This window comes from Mytilus edulis, chromosome 1 (genome assembly GCF_963676685.1).
Source record: "Mytilus edulis chromosome 1, xbMytEdul2.2, whole genome shotgun sequence".
NCBI lineage: Eukaryota > Metazoa > Mollusca > Bivalvia > Mytilida > Mytilidae > Mytilus > Mytilus edulis.
Genome location: NC_092344.1, coordinates 84,562,733 through 84,580,566, shown reverse-complemented (window position 1 = coordinate 84,580,566; position 17,834 = coordinate 84,562,733). Strand labels below are relative to the sequence as shown.

General features: G+C 32.8%; 1 protein-coding gene across 1 annotated transcript in view; it reads right to left on the bottom strand.

Annotated features, from left to right (window-relative positions):
- Window positions 1-17,834, bottom strand: part of LOC139492907 (transformation/transcription domain-associated protein-like) — an 85,613-nt gene that overhangs the window by 51,584 nt on the left and 16,195 nt on the right. The window contains exons 12-31 of the mRNA XM_071281059.1: window positions 16,193-16,397; window positions 15,888-15,979; window positions 15,376-15,704; window positions 15,074-15,215; window positions 14,854-14,911; window positions 14,104-14,157; window positions 13,356-13,394; window positions 12,939-13,035; window positions 12,159-12,253; window positions 11,611-11,776; window positions 10,974-11,140; window positions 10,422-10,511; window positions 9,988-10,098; window positions 9,572-9,661; window positions 9,198-9,349; window positions 8,674-8,774; window positions 8,334-8,429; window positions 2,900-3,075; window positions 2,579-2,664; window positions 1,745-2,042 (exon numbers count right to left, since the gene is read on the bottom strand). Coding sequence (XP_071137160.1) covers window positions 1,745-2,042; window positions 2,579-2,664; window positions 2,900-3,075; window positions 8,334-8,429; window positions 8,674-8,774; window positions 9,198-9,349; window positions 9,572-9,661; window positions 9,988-10,098; window positions 10,422-10,511; window positions 10,974-11,140; window positions 11,611-11,776; window positions 12,159-12,253; window positions 12,939-13,035; window positions 13,356-13,394; window positions 14,104-14,157; window positions 14,854-14,911; window positions 15,074-15,215; window positions 15,376-15,704; window positions 15,888-15,979; window positions 16,193-16,397 — 2,644 coding nt within the window. The remainder of the gene's footprint in view (window positions 1-1,744; window positions 2,043-2,578; window positions 2,665-2,899; window positions 3,076-8,333; window positions 8,430-8,673; window positions 8,775-9,197; window positions 9,350-9,571; window positions 9,662-9,987; window positions 10,099-10,421; window positions 10,512-10,973; window positions 11,141-11,610; window positions 11,777-12,158; window positions 12,254-12,938; window positions 13,036-13,355; window positions 13,395-14,103; window positions 14,158-14,853; window positions 14,912-15,073; window positions 15,216-15,375; window positions 15,705-15,887; window positions 15,980-16,192; window positions 16,398-17,834) is intronic.

Here is a 17,834-nt window from a genome sequence, read left to right as displayed (position 1 = left end):
AATTCTATACAAGGCTTGTCGTTAGTGTTTTGTCCACTCTATATCGGAAACTGTCACAAACAAGGCTTCTTTTTCCCTTATTAGTCTCGGTCAAAATAATATCCATTTTAACACGTACATGTATTATTAGTATTAAGATTTCAAGTGCCAAGGGACATTTCACTTAATAGATATATATATAAGAATTTTAGAACAAAGAAAATTTGCATAGCCAATGAATTATAGTAGAATTGATTGGTAAATAGAGATCAACTTAGGATTTCACTTACATAAACCAGCCAGAACCGGTCGAATTACTCAGGTGTGAAATAAAATAAAAAATATTTATAACTAAATCTTACTTTTTTTTCTTACTTTTAAAAAAAAATCTTAATTCGTGTAAAATTATCAGGGAAAATTTCGCTCAAATGTCCTGTCTGAAAACTCAGGTAAGGTTAATATCCCGGCGCTCAAATGTCCTATGAAGTCGGCGCTCAAATGACCCTATGTGCTTTTTTCTTTTTCGCTCAAATGTCCTATGCCCGATGGGTCACTAATCTGTTAATTATTAATAAATCTCATAATTGACCATTATAATTATTTCCCCAGGAAAATCAGTCAGTTGGCATTTCAACATCCAGGAGTATAGTTTCTTCATTTGATCGAAATAATTTGTTACCCCAGGACAGTTCGCATTTGAATTTAGTTATTTCTCAAACAATCACAATTTGAAGTACCTTTGTCATAGATTCGTCATTTGAAGGCATTTTCGTCATAATTGATATAAATTGCCATCAAAAACTTTCAACAATTTCCATTTAAAAAATATTATATAGAATTTTATTCAAAACGTTTAAATTGACCTCATGAGTTAAACATGTGCTTCCTGTACTGTGTGCTACGCATGCGTGAAAGTAGTCCTATGACTATTGATAGACCCTAATAAAAAACGTTAAATACGAAATCATTTAGAATCAATTAAATGAGAGAGACAAATACATATCTCTTACTAAAGGAATTAAAAACGAAAAATGATAATTTCCTGATGAATCCAGACTCGTTTTGAATTAACTATCCACGTGTCACTTCCCGTTTTCATTTCATTTTAAAACTGAAAGTAGTAAACATTATCTATTCTTGATTTGTTTACAACCTCCTTTCAGTCTTTATACTCGTTCCAAAAAGGATTTTTATACAATTCCATATTAATAGAAATGATTTCCCGACATCGATTTAGATGTTTTATAAGAATAATGATTATGCAGTGATATAATCATTGCAAGTTAATTTCTGCTGTGATTCCTTGTTTAAAAAAAATGAATCCAACTTTTTTTTATCAGGAATGTAATCTGGAATAAACTGAAGAGAAATTGTGAACTAAGTTTCCACATCCCATGTCAGAATCTTTAATAATAAGGGCCAATACAGTAAAATCATACACTACTGACTGCCAATCATGCCTATAAGTCCTTTAAAATCTCACAAAGTCAAAGATGAAGCTAGTAATAGACATCCTTTGTCCCTTGCTGTTACACAAAATAAAGGTTGATTTTCATAGAGCGCAAAAGTGACTAAAGCCCTCAAAATCCTAGCTTAAACCCTGTTTAGAAATTTACTGTGAATATATAAAGTTTTGGTGACGACATACTTTTTTGTTGACAAACAAATAACATTTACTACACAATTTTTTTCATATCCGGTGGAATTTTCTGTCATTGACTAAATATAAGATAATCATGATAATGGTAGACAATACTATGCATACCTGTTCTCTAACAATGGTATTGGGAGATGTAATTTGTCTGACAAGTTCATGTGTCACTTCATGGAAGGATTTCTTTTGAGCAGCCAGTAGTTCTTCATTCTCTTTACATTGTGTTATCTCCTGGGAACATTTGACTAACATGTTTTCTAGATTATGTTTGGCTAAGTCGACTGCTCCACTAGATACCTCTTTAGTTAGGTCCATCATAACAAACAACAACGCTTTTAGGAATGAAAACTGGTGTTCCAGTACCCAGTTCAAGGCCATCCTCTCATACATGAATTTTATAGCTAAACATCTGAAATATGAATTGAAAAATAATGCAAAAAATTTCAAGCTAATTAAAAACCTTGTTTTTAATTTCACAAATAAGACTTTATATTTGTTTTAAAATCTAACATCAAATTCAGAATTATGAACCACACTGCTGCTGACTACAACTGTTAGAATTATCCTTTATGATATGCATTTTGATTCATACTTCTCTTATAAAATTGAGGATGGAAATGGGGAACGTGTCAAAGAGACAACAACACGACAGTTGACATTATAGAAATATCAAGTTCTAAAAAATCATTATTAAAGACAATGTCAAACAATAAAGTTTACCAGTCATGAGGTTATTTCAATAACCGTTATGTCTTTTTATCATTCATACAAAACCATGATAGGATCTGAATGTTATTTATTTTTAAATTGTTCATAACGTTATATAAATGATTTTTTTATGCAATCAATTTTTTATAGAGAATGGCTACTGATTTCTTAGAAAAAGTGCAGGTTTAAAATTGTAGTTACGATAAGAATGTTGCAGCTTTTACATCATTTACTTACCCTCCAACTTTTGCATACCAAGCTCTCTCATAACATAATGAGCACATTCTTTCTACCAAATAATCAAATGTAGGTAATCTGCAGGCCTAGAAACAAAACATTATATAGCAGTTAATATCATAGTCAAATTCAAATATATAACAACAACCTATCAATGTCAAATATCTAACTTTCAATTAGCAATAGGTGATGCCACTGACATGTTATCAGGTAAAAAGTTTGTATGGAAAATAAAAAAACAAGCAGAATGTCTTACAAAATAGTAATCACATTTTTTCCCACCAGAATTAGATTGATAAATTTACTGCAATCAATTCTCACCTTTTCTTTAGACCCCAGAATAGTAGTGGCAGTATCTAGAATGAGAACGAGGGCCAAATTTCCTGGCTTACACAGCTCTTTCTCTTCGTGCCCCATGATTACAGCCAGAGCATCAATCAAGATCTGTGTATCCATACCATGTAACTTGTTCTGCTTATCTCCAACAGGAAATGGACCTACAATTTTATATTGATATAAAAAACAAAAGTGTAGAAAAGCAGAAAAATAATCATAGACCATCTATAAAAGTACTTTGGTTTGTCATGTTCATGTCATGAATCAATATATCATATCCCTTATTTTCCATTAAAATAACAAAATCAAATATGTCATTAAGACAACAACCCAATATACTAATTCCATTGCATACCTGTCTGCTGAGAGATAGAAATCATTGTGTAATGCATAGCATACCTGTCTGCTGAGAGATAGAAATCATTGTGTAATGTCTGACCATACCTGTCTACTGAGAGATAGAAATCATTGTGTAATGTCTGACCATACCTGTCTGCTGAGAGATAGAAATCATTGTGTAATGTCTGACCATACCTGTCTGCTGAGAGATAGAAATCATTGTGTAATGTCTGACCATACCTGTCTGCTGAGAGATAGAAATCATTGTGTAATGCATTGCATACCTGTCTGCTGAGAGATAGAAATCATTGTGTAATGTCTGACCATACCTGTCTGCTGAGAGATAGAAATCATTGTGTAATGTCTGACCCATACCTGTCTGCTGAGAGATAGAAATCATTGTGTAATGTCTGACCCATACCTGTCTGCTGAGAGATAGAAATCATTGTGTAATGTCTGACCATACCTGTCTGCTGAGAGATAGAAATCATTGTGTAATGTCTGACCCATACCTGTCTGCTGAGAGATAGAAATCATTGTGTAATGTCTGACCATACCTGTCTGCTGAGAGATAGAAATCATTGTGTAATGTCTGACCATACCTGTCTGCTGAGAGATAGAAATCATTGTGTAATGTCTGACCCATACCTGTCTGCTGAGAGATAGAAATCATTGTGTAATGTCTGACCATACCTGTCTGCTGAGAGATAGAAATCATTGTGTAATGTCTGACCATACCTGTCTGCTGAGAGATAGAAATCATTGTGTAATGTCTGACCATACCTGTCTGCTGAGAGATAGAAATCATTGTGTAATGTCTGACCATACCTGTCTGCTGAGAGATAGAAATCATTGTGTAATGTCTGACCATACCTGTCTGCTGAGAGATAGAAATCATTGTGTAATGTCTGACCATACCTGTCTGCTGAGAGATAGAAATCATTGTGTAATGTCTGACCATACCTGTCTGCTGAGAGATAGAAATCATTGTGTAATGTCTGACCATACCTGTCTGCTGAGAGATAGAAATCATTGTGTAATGTCTGACCATACCTGTCTGCTGAGAGATAGAAATCATTGTGTAATGTCTGAACATACCAGTCTGCTGAGAGATAGAAATCATTGTATAATGTCTGACCATACCTGTCTGCTGAGAGATAGAAATCATTGTGTAATGTCTGACCATACCTGTCTGCTGAGAGTTAGAAATCATTGTGTAATGTCTGACCCATACCTGTCTGCTGAGAGATAGAAATCATTGTGTAATGTCTGACCATACTTGTCTGCTGAGAGATAGAAATCATTGTGTAATGCATTGCATACCTGTCTGCTGAGAGATAGAAATCATTGTGTAATGTCTGACCCATACCTGTCTGCTGAGAGATAGAAATCATTGTGTAATGTCTGATCATACCTGTCTGCTGAGAGATAGAAATCATTGTGTAATGTCTGACCATACCTGTCTGCTGAGAGATAGAAATCATTGTGTAATGTCTGACCCATACCTGTCTGCTGAGAGTTAGAAATCATTGTGTAATGTCTGACCCATACCTGTCTGCTGAGAGATAGAAATCATTGTGTAATGTCTGACCCATACCTGTCTGTTGAGAGATAGAAATCATTGTGTAATGTCTGACCATACCTGTCTGCTGAGAGATAGAAATCATTGTGTAATGTCTGACCATACCTGTCTGCTGAGAGATAGAAATCATTGTGTAATGTCTGACCATACCTGTCTGCTGAGAGATAGAAATCATTGTGTAATGTCTGACCATACCTGTCTGCTGAGAGATAGAAATCATTGTGTAATGCATTGCATACCTGTCTGCTGAGAGATAGAAATCATTGTGTAATGTCTGACCATACCTGTCTGCTGAGAGATAGAAATCATTGTGTAATGTCTGACCCATACCTGTCTGCTGAGAGATAGAAATCATTGTGTAATGTCTGACCCATACCTGTCTGCTGAGAGATAGAAATCATTGTGTAATGTCTGACCATACCTGTCTGCTGAGAGATAGAAATCATTGTGTAATGTCTGACCCATACCTGTCTGCTGAGAGATAGAAATCATTGTGTAATGTCTGACCATACCTGTCTGCTGAGAGATAGAAATCATTGTGTAATGTCTGACCATACCTGTCTGCTGAGAGATAGAAATCATTGTGTAATGTCTGACCATACCTGTCTGCTGAGAGATAGAAATCATTGTGTAATGTCTGACCATACCTGTCTGCTGAGAGATAGAAATCATTGTGTAATGCATTGCATACCTGTCTGCTGAGAGATAGAAATCATTGTGTAATGTCTGACCATACCTGTCTGCTGAGAGATAGAAATCATTGTGTAATGTCTGACCATACCTGTCTGCTGAGAGATAGAAATCATTGTGTAATGTCTGACCATACCTGTCTGCTGAGAGATAGAAATCATTGTGTAATGTCTGACCATACCTGTCTGCTGAGAGATAGAAATCATTGTGTAATGCCTGACCATACCTGTCTGCTGAGAGATAGAAATCATTGTGTAATGCATTGCATACCTGTCTGCTGAGAGATAGAAATCATTGTGTAAAGTCTGACCATACCTGTCTGCTGAGAGATAGAAATCATTGTGTAATGTCTGACCATACCTGTCTGCTGAGAGATAGAAATCATTGTGTAATGTCTGACCATACCTGTCTGCTGAGAGATAGAAATCATTGTGTAATGTCTGACCATACCTGTCTGCTGAGAGATAGAAATCATTGTGTAATGTCTGACCATACCTGTCCGCTGAGAGATAGAAATCATTGTGTAATGTCTGACCATACCTGTCTGCTGAGAGATAGAAATCATTGTGTAATGTCTGACCCATACCTGTCTGCTGAGAGATAGAAATCATTGTGTAATGTCTGACCATACCTGTCTGCTGAGAGATAGAAATCATTGTGTAATGTCTGACCATACCTGTCTGCTGAGAGATAGAAATCATTGTGTAATGTCTGACCATACCTGTCTGCTGAGAGATAGAAATCATTGTGTAATGTCTGACCCATACCTGTCTGCTGAGAGATAGAAATCATTGTGTAATGTCTGACCATACCTGTCTGCTGAGAGATAGAAATCATTGTGTAATGTCTGACCATACCTGTCTGCTGAGAGATAGAAATCATTGTGTAATGTCTGACCCATACCTGTCTGCTGAGAGATAGAAATCATTGTGTAATGTCTGACCATACCTGTCTGCTGAGAGATAGAAATCATTGTGTAATGTCTGACCATACCTGTCTGCTGAGAGATAGAAATCATTGTGTAATGTCTGACCATACCTGTCCGCTGAGAGATAGAAATCATTGTGTAATGTCTGACCCATACCTGTCTGCTGAGAGATAGAAATCATTGTGTAATGTCTGACCATACCTGTCTGCTGAGAGATAGAAATCATTGTGTAATGTCTGACCATACCTGTCTGCTGAGAGATAGAAATCATTGTGTAATGTCTGACCCATACCTGTCTGCTGAGAGATAGAAATCATTGTGTAATGTCTGACCCATACCTGTCTGCTGAGAGATAGAAATCATTGTGTAATGTCTGACCATACCTGTCTGCTGAGAGATAGAAATCATTGTGTAATGTCTGACCATACCTGTCTGCTGAGAGATAGAAATCATTGTGTAATGTCTGACCATACCTGTCTGCTGAGAGATAGAAATCATTGTGTAATGTCTGACCCATACCTGTCTGCTGAGAGATAGAAATCATTGTGTAATGTCTGACCATACCTGTCTGCTGAGAGATAGAAATCATTGTGTAATGTCTAACCATACCTGTCTGCTGAGAGATAGAAATCATTGTGTAATGTCTGACCATACCTGTCTGCTGAGAGATAGAAATCATTGTGTAATGTCTGACCATACCTGTCTGCTGAGAGTTAGAAATCATTGTGTAATGTCTGACCCATACCTGTCTGCTGAGAGATAGAAATCATTGTGTAATGTCTGACCATACCTGTCTGCTGAGAGTTAGAAATCATTGTGTAATGTCTGACCCATACCTGTCTGCTGAGAGATAGAAATCATTGTGTAATGTCTGACCCATACCTGTCTGCTGAGAGATAGAAATCATTGTGTAATGTCTGACCATACCTGTCTGCTGAGAGTTAGAAATCATTGTGTAATGTCTGACCCATACCTGTCTGCTGAGAGATAGAAATCATTGTGTAATGTCTGACCCATACCTGTCTGCTGAGAGATAGAAATCATTGTGTAATGTCTGACCATACCTGTCTGCTGAGAGTTAGAAATCATTGTGTAATGTCTGACCATACCTGTCTGCTGAGAGATAGAAATCATTGTGTAATGTCTGACCCATACCTGTCTGCTGAGAGATAGAAATCATTGTGTAATGTCTGACCATACCTGTCTGCTGAGAGATAGAAATCATTGTGTAATGTCTGACCCATACCTGTCTGCTGAGAGATAGAAATCATTGTGTAATGCATTGCATACCTGTCTGCTGAGAGATAGAAATCATTGTGTAATGCATTGCATACCTGTCTGCTGAGAGATAGAAATCATTGTGTAATGTCTGACCCATACCTGTCTGCTGAGAGATAGAAATCATTGTGTAATGTCTGACCATACCTGTCTGCTGAGAGATAGAGATCATTGTGTAATGTCTGACCATACCTGTCTGCTGAGAGATAGAAATCATTGTGTAATGTCTGACCATACCTGTCTACTGAGAGATAGAGATCATTGTGTAATGTCTGACCCATACCTGTCTGTTGAGAGATAGAAATCATTGTGTAATGTCTGATCATACCTGTCTACTGAGAGATAGAGATCATTGTGTAATGTCTGACCCATACCTGTCTGTTGAGAGATAGAAATCATTGTGTAATGTCTGACCCATACCTGTCTGCTGAGAGATAGAAATCATTGTGTAATGTCTGACCATACCTGTCTGCTGAGAGTTAGAAATCATTGTGTAATGTCTGACCCATACCTGTCTGCTGAGAGATAGAAATCATTGTGTAATGTCTGACCATACCTGTCTGCTGAGAGATAGAAATCATTGTGTAATGTCTGACCCATACCTGTCTGCTGAGAGATAGAAATCATTGTGTAATGTCTGACCATACAAGCCATGAATGGCAATGCAGTCTGTCTTAGTTCCTTGATAGCAGCAGCCACTGAAGAAGAAAAGAATTTAAATAGAACAAAAATTACAATAGATAAAAATTAAAAGACCTTCTTTCACAAAAACCTTGAATAGTGTTAGTTACTTCAGGAAATATGTATATCTCCATTCCATTGAAATTCAAAGCATATCTAGTTAATTTTATGAAATATAATTATCATTATTCATGTTCAAGGCTATAGTATTTTTTACACCCCATTGGGAATGAAACATAATTTTAATTCTTTTGTATTTACCAAACATTCCAGTTAATGCCTGTTCATGGACTTTTCTGGAGTGTGAGTCTGGTGTTTTATACAATGGTCCAGTTTGCAGTGGCACCTCATTTTCTGTAAAACTGAAATAAAAGATAAATTTATCTGTATTCTAATAAAATAGATGCAAGAAGATGTGGTATGAGTGCCAATGAGACAACTCTCCATCCAAGTCATAATTTGTAAAAGTAAATTATTATAGGTCAAAGTACAGTCTTCAGCACCAAGCCTTGGCTTACATTCTTTATTTTGTATTACTTTGTTTTATTTGTATTACATTGTAAACTTGTATTACATTGTAAACTTGTATTACATTGTAAACTTGTATTACATTGTAAACTTCATTGTAAACTTGTATTACATTGTAAACTTCATTGTAAACTTGTATTACATTGTAAACTTGTAATACATTGTAAACTTGTAATACATTGTAAACTTGTATTACATAACATTGTAAAAAGTAAAATAACAAAAATACTGACCTCCATTGACAATGTTTGCCTTACCTTGTATGAGTGAAGAGATAGGTTAATGTTTGTTTGTCATCTTCCAAGTTCATGACAGATACCAAGAAACATTTAATAAGTTCCCAAGCTTGTCGTCTTACAAAGTTCTCTGTTGTACTACATTTCAAGGCCGTCAATGCTGCATCTATAGCCTAAAATATATGCAAATCATGTAACACATGTATATATTCTTAATGAAATCACATATTTAGAAGTTCCAAATGAGAGATTGAATTTGCATTGACGCCCATCTTATTTGTGTATATTTTGACAGCACATACAGAAATGTGTAATTAGAAAGTATATATGGATAGAAAGTATCTATGGCCAATAACATTGCTGAATAATTATATGTATAACTTATGATATTTTACCTTTTCTACAGGAAGTGTTATAGGTGTTTTTGAGTCTTGGAAGTATATTGTAATACATGGACCTGCTGTTTCTTTATCATTATACTGAAGCTGGAAAACAAATGTAGCAAAACAAATCAAATACAGTAAAGGCTTTACATTTGCTGGAAATGTATGTTAATTTTGTGGATAGGAATTTTTAACATTTCAATAAAATTTCCTATCAAAAGTCAATGATACTAATAAGGTGTGAATCCTGAAATTTCGAAAATGTCTCTCACAGGCCAAAGCACTTGAATTTCACAGTGCAATATGTATTTTTTCTTCTTTTTCAAACAGTATTGCTGCATCATTCCAAAGGAAAAGTAATTCAAAACATACATCTAAAACATTTTTACCCATTTATGATTTTTTATATTTTTCACAACTGTACTTACCCTTTGTGGTTCTCGTAACATTTTTCTGTTTCCACCACCAAATTTCCCCAGTACTCTGAATGCTACATGAGCAATATTATCAACTGGATTTCTCAATGTCTTCCATAATGCCTTCATAAAAAGTATATTTTTTAATCAGTTATCTTTTTATTACAGTAAAACCAATAAAATATGTTTGTATTACTTACAATATAGTGAGGTAGAGATAGGTATAACTTATTCTTATAAGCTTTATACAGTTAATTACTTACTTGATATCTAAAAAAAATAAATGACATGAAAATAATTTGCAAGTTAACTAAAAAATCTTTTAAGGTACGAATCATATGAAAATCATACTTAAAGGTGACAATTAAAATTGGCATCTAAATCCTTTTAAAGTAATTAAAGAATGACGACTGGACTTAGGAAGAATCAGAATCAAAGTATCATACCTGCATAAGTTCAGCCCTGACAGGTTGTATATGATCATACAGGAAGTCTGGTTGTAAGTTATCTACACACAGTTCTAATGTTCTCAATCCCTATAAAACATACACTTCTGTCATATTGATGGTAAACACACAAATATTTTTCAAACAATGTTTAAATGTATGCAAATGTATACCAATTATAACAAAATTCTATTCAAGTGTTATATTTCTTTCAAATCAAGCCTTACATGTTGCAGAACATATTTTTCAAACAATTTGTATAATTATTTGCCTAGCCATCTTGCATAAAAATACATACATATCTGTGTCCTGTACAGATTTCATATATCTTTTTACTTTACCAAGTTTTTTCTAATGTGAGATACATCATTAAGCATCAGTGTTTGTGTCTCTGTAAGATAACATATAAAACAAAAGATTTGAATACAGAAAACCTGATGCATTTGACTTTGATATACATTTTCAACACCCAATCACTTTCACCAAGAAAACTGAATTATTACCCTAGATGCTCAACTTAATGTTGTTACAAATACAACACTGACATGTTACCTGGCTGACAAGAGTCTGTGATCCATTTAGTGCTGATACAAGTGGATCCATTAACATTGGTAGGTAAGGTAAAAGGGAACTCAAACGGACAGGTACAGTCAAACAAAGCTCTACAAATAAATCTTTCATATGCTGCCGATGTAAACCACTCTGTAAACTATTTAATCCTGAAATTTAATTAATTCATTCAATCATATTTCAATTTCATGTAAAAAAAAACCAGTTTTATTACCTGCATAATTTTCATGTGGAGATTGAATCATCAGGATCAATTCAATATCAAAAAGCTGTAAAATATTATCTCTATATCTTATTTTCTGATAAGTATCATTATACATGTGATCTATATAGAATTCAAGGAAGTTTACATTTTCTAGAGATTTGAATGCCAACTTCGGCTAGAATAAAATCATATATACATGAAAATACAAGGTTTCCTTAATCTTCTAAAATCAGTTACCATTTTAATAAATGAATCCACAGTATTAGATCTTAAACACTTCATATATACATATATATGCATATTTACATTCAGTACCACAGATATGTGAAACTATTACAATTTGCCATGTTTTAAATCAGACATCTTATTTAATAGAATAGGTCATGTACTCTTATTGCCTTTAGAAATTCTCACCTTGCAGTAGATTTGGAAGTAATGGTAGAAACTCCTGATACAAAAGATCATGACTTCCTCCTCCTATTGACCTAAATAATGCCCTTAGTAACAGGAAATAGTTGTAAGGTTCCTTGGCACTCATTGCCAACTCCATAGATCTGTTCACTATAACATGTAGATGAGGCTGTGAATACATAATACATCAAAATTATAAAATTTAATTACTATATGTTCAATGATCCAACAAAAATCCATTTATCTTATATGTTTTTACTAAATCAATTTAATCTTTTTTTAAGTTCCAAGAGCGCTCAGGGTTTCAACAAAATTTTGAGATTTGTACTTTTTAATGTTATGGATAAAATTTCCCATATGAAATGCAATCTCAAACTTATGCTTTTTTTTCATAAAATCTCTGAGATATTTGGATATACATGTAGAAGAAAAACAAACTTCAAATACAAGACTCTTTTTATGAACATTAATACATAAAAGAATGTTGCAAGCAATATTTTACTGATAGCACAATTTCAACCTTTTAGTGTATAAATATCCAAATTATATACCTTCAACATTTGTTCATTTTCAGCAGCAAATAATGAAACAGAACCAAACACCAGTTTAAACAACTTCAGGTACAAATTAGATCTGTCCATGTTAGCTGCAATAAACATAATTATAATATACATACAAATGAATAGATGAACAGAGAAAAAATACCAGAGATCTTATTTTCACTTTTGTGTTCGGTAACTGTTTTATTTTTAATTTTTAAGTGTTTTTTGGGGAGAGTCGTTGACTGAAAAGTCTTTATACAACTTATGACAATATATTTCAGAGTATTAATATTTCAGACTATTAACAAAATTCAGTCTTTTCATTGTTGCTCTGACATTGATCTTTGACCAATTTATCTCAAAATCAAAAGGAGTCTTTGTCTACTTAATGCTCATAAATTAATCAAAGAATTAATGCTTACATTAATGGCACAAAAGATATTGTCCAGAACCAGACTTTTTGTGTTTTAGAAGGAACAAATGGTTCAAAAAACATCTTTCAGACACATAACTTTTACCCTAATTTCTCTTATCAATAGTTGATTTGAGCCTTACCATTCACCTAGAAACTTTTAATCAATCAATAGAGGTTTTCTCCCCATGGAGTTTTATGAATTTGATAAACAGACATAAAGTTCATAAAATATCATCTTGAAACTTAAATCTTGCCTAAATTGTGATCTACCAATAGCTTGATTTTAGACCTTGTCATAACATCATCAATAAGGCTATTTGTTACAAATTTCTTACATTCTATACTAAATATAATTAGATGCTATAATAACTTACATCCCATTTCTTCTAATCTTGCCAGTAAATAGTCCACCAGTATTGTAGCAAAGGTTGGTGAGGTGGTGGGATTGGCCAAGAAAGAGTTAGCTACTATCTGTAAAATATAAAACAATCATGAGGCATTGGTGCTCATCTGTTTGAAATACAAAAATTATAAACATTGATGTATATTTCTATAAAAAAAATGTTTTTTATTATGTGGTGATAAATCAAAGATGATTATTATAATCAATTGAGCTGGGTCCCAACCTCTTAAACTTCAGAATCATTTGTAACTGATATATTTATTACTGTATATTTATTACTTATTCATATGAAAGGCATATTTTACATTATCTATGACTAAGAGTGATAGTTTAAATATCATAACTTTCAACCATTAATATAATCAAAATGTAAAAATATATTGCATACCTGTAGTGCATAATTGTTATGGATTCTGTCAACCATGTACTGAAAGGAAAGAATCAATAGGATAAGAAAGTAAGTAAATTGGCTATTCACCATTGTAGAGACTGGTGTAATCCACCACATATTTTATTCAGGAACAAAATATAATCTAACAAAAAATTCAACCGGTCTCAAATCTGATCAGTAATATCCTACACCTAATCTGACTTTTATGTGTTGTATATGTAAGTTCTTATTGTAAAATTATTTTGTCTATTACTGTTTATGGATTTACCAATATGAGGTATAATTAATTATAAATTTAGATCATCAAATATTGGTTAATGAAATCATCAGTGTAAAATTTATGTCTTTCTTAATATTTTATTTAATGAATGGCTGATATTTGCTTAGCAGATTATTCAATGTGAAGAGTCAAAAATTAATTTTATGGTTCAATAAATTCAAAATAAATTATTACCATTCATTATAAATAAATTGCTATCAAAAATAAGGCTCAAAGATGTATATTAATACAACGTACATAGATGTTTGCGTATGAATACACAACGTTAGAGTGGGCGTGTCGCCATAAAAATTGATAACATTGAAAATGAAGCTAATTCTTTTAACCAATCAGAAGACAGTAAATACACCAAATTTATTTATATACTCATAAAGTATAAGAGTTGTAAACTTAAAAATCTTCAATAAAATCCCCAACTTTTGGACACTATGTTGGCACACATGAATCTATAGTTAATAAAATTACCTCCACTGTTGTAGAAAATATTTCTTTAAATGTCTGAGTGTGCATCATGTTGAACTGAAATAATAAACCATCAAACATTGTGTTATATGTCAAATATCAACAAACACAGAGAATGCTTTCTAAGATCAGTCCTCATTTCTGAAGTCTGATATATAAAAGTTTATAAACAAGATGTGTTTTTTTAAGTGCAAGTTACACAGAATTAAAAGACAATTTTCCAACAAGACATTACAGTACAGCAACACATCAGTGTGTTTGGTTTATAGCTCATTTCATATTCTGTTCATACAGCAATCACTTTGATATCTTATGTTCAGTTGCTATATTGTTAGTTTACTGTCTCTCAAACATTTTTCAATACATTTTAGTTGTTCTTATTGTCTGAAAACATTGCTGTATGATGGGAAAACTTTTCATCTTGTTCAAGTATTCCAAAATATCAATTTTGTCTTTTTTATTTTTTTACAAACTATTTATATTTTGTAAATTCAGAAATAATTGTATGCATTTGTAATTGTAATTTTTGAAGAATGGACAGAAATGCCAGACAAACTTTTGGGATTTCATTTAAATCTAAAAACTGATGTATGTATCAAATATAAAAATGTGAGCTTGAACTATTTGATATTCATTTAGTTGCTGCATTATTCATAATAATGTCAAAATTTACAGTAGTGGGAACACTAAACTACCACCTTCTTATAATAATGACCAAAACATTTTTAATATGCTTTTCAAAAGAAAACTTACCACGCCTGCAAAGTGTTCTAATACCTCTTTCTCTTCTTTAGTTCTTACACTCTGAACACTGAAATAGTATAAAATAGATAGTTGTAATAAGTAATCTACCACAAAACCTCTGACTTACGTAAATTGTCAATGAAAAGCTTAAAATCATATTTTACATGAAATAATCACTTATTTTACATAAATACAACATTTTTCTGTGTGAGTTTGAGAAATGACTTACACTGCTGGTCTGATAACAGCCTGTCCAGTGGGAGATACATTAATAGTATAGATGTCTAAAGCTTGAAGAGCATATTTCACAAGTCTTATGTAAACCAGTGTTTCTTTTGGCAGGAATTGCTTGGCTGGTATTGTGGTGGCTTCTGAAAGATAAAAAGATGCAAAAATTAGGTTTTTTGTACTTAAAATGACAAAAACAATCAACAATTCAAAAATTCTTTATTAAAAGCTTACTCCTTATTCGGTCCTTTCAAATCAAAATCTTGTTTGTTTAAATTTTTTATTGTTATCTATATATCCTACCTGTTCCTGTGGCTTTACATGAGACAATGCCCCAAGTTATAGTTTTTACTCCACACACTAATGTCTTCACAAGACTTCTACAGTCATTAACAGTATAGGTACTGGTCTGTCCTGGGGTTATACCAAATCTGTTAGTAGATTTATCTGGCCACACCTTGTCATCTTTATCTTTAGAGGAGGGGTCATTTAACAGAGAGGAAGGTAGTTTATTGTCCAGTACTGTATCAGGTGAAGGCTGTTTCTGTGGTTCTAGCACTGGTTTGGTGTCAACTTTTGTATCCACTTTAGAATCAAATGATGATGTCTGGGTAGTCTGAGGTTGTTGTTTACTGTAAATATAATTTAATTATTTTCTTGAAAGGTGTTTAAAAAAAGAAATAATATCTACTCATCTTTACTCCTTTTTTCAAATGGTTTTCCTTCAAATGCATTCTATATAAAATAAGACAAACTGCTTTTTCAAATTAAATTTAGATTAATATAGATGATTTACAGATCAATATAGTACTTACCATTTCTGAAGAATCTGTGGAAGCTGTATTTTAGCTATAGACTTAAATTTGAGTACAAAGACTTCTAACATTCTCATTAATAATTCTCTACCCTGAAATAAAAAGAATATATCAATAAAATTGGTATGGTTTAAAAGCAATAAAATTTTAAAAGAACAAAATGGACTCATCATCGTTTAAAATTATGGAAACTTCAAACAGTAAATAAACAATTTTACTTGGATAAATTGTATCCATTTTGTTCATTTCTACATGTAATTTTAAGATTGAAAATAAAAGTAAGAGAGTTTTTATTATCTACTCACATTTCCATTGTCTTGTTCACTCTTAGCACGGATACATTCCACTAAGTTAAGTAAGAGTTTACATGACATGGTCTGTATACTACTGGGCAGGGAATCATCATGGACATTTTTAGAGAACAGATTGACAGCTAGTGACAGGTTACTGAGTGGCAGAGATTGTCTAACATGATGTACTAAGTCTGCTAATGTACTGTAGGCTAGTGGTCTGTAATGCAAGGTCATACAATATGTAGCTTTATAAAAGATTAACTTCATAACATTTAAATCAAAAACAATAATCAGTCATAAAAATCTTGTGATGATTAGGTAATGATTCTGCATATAAAAAGTTACTGACTTAAGATAGCTATAAATGTTACAATCAGGGTTTCCGCTGGCGGTTGCCATTTTCGCAATTTGCGAAAAAATAATAATTGTGTTGATAAAAATTCGTCATTTGCGAAAGAATTTGGCGAAAAGAATATATAACGATTTATTTTCGGTAATAACCAGGGTTTCCGCTGGCGGTCATAATAATAAATAATAATTGTGGCGATAAAAATTCATCCTTTTCTCAGATTTTCCTAATCAGACAATACTCTGAATTCACATTAAGATTTGGACAGAAAATCAATAATCAGATGATTGCATTTTATAGCTATCGACAACAAAGGACTAATTAATAAAGGTGTTGATTGAATTGTTTGACAAAATCATATGGTTAAATGGCTTCCACTACCGATGTAAATGTCACATACAGAATTTATTTACCACTTTGCGACGCACGTGTTTGAAGCAAACTTTTGAAGTCTACTCTCCTTTTAAAGATAGTTTAGAAAAGAAAGATGCTGTTGTGACGAAAAATGTTCAAAAGCAAGAAAAATCTCCGATTTAAAACTTTAATTATCCTTTGACTTTAATATAGGTAATTGATTAGGGAGACTACTTAAAAGTCATTTGAGTGACACACGTGTTTCAAGCATAGTTTTACGTCTCAACTTTTTCATTTACGATGGTCAAGAAAAGAAAACTGTCGTTAGGAAGAAATCTATCCAACAGGTTGGGAACAACCCCTCGAATGAGAGTAATCCTTCAATATAATGACTACACATGAAATGAGGGCTCAATTTCATGTGATAAAAGCTTTTGTTTTGTTGTAAAATACACTTCTTAGTATAAAAGGGCACATCAGTATTTTCTTTTAAAGAAATTTTCCCTACGAACTATACTGGTATTATATGACCAAAACATGTCCATTAATTTTGTTATATTCCAGGACTTATATATATCTACTTTATTATTAAAGTATAGTGGGCCCCTCATTAGGAAAGTTGTTTAAAATACAATCAATATTTTTCCCTTTTAAGTTAAAAACATTTGTCTTAAAGTGAATGTTTAGTGTTTATTCATTAAAACGTAGACTCTAAAATAAGTTTGAGAGAATATATATCTACTTTATTATTAAAGTATAGTGGGCCCCTCATTAGGAAAGTTGTTTAAAATACAATGAATATTTTTCCCTTTTAAGTTAAAAAAATTTCAGTTGTCTTAAAGTAAATGTTTAGTGTTTATTCATTAAAACGTAGACTCTAAAATAAGTTTGAGAGAATAGTCAGACACAATGGGGCAAAATCATCTTATGTAAGGGAGGGGGGGATAGAAA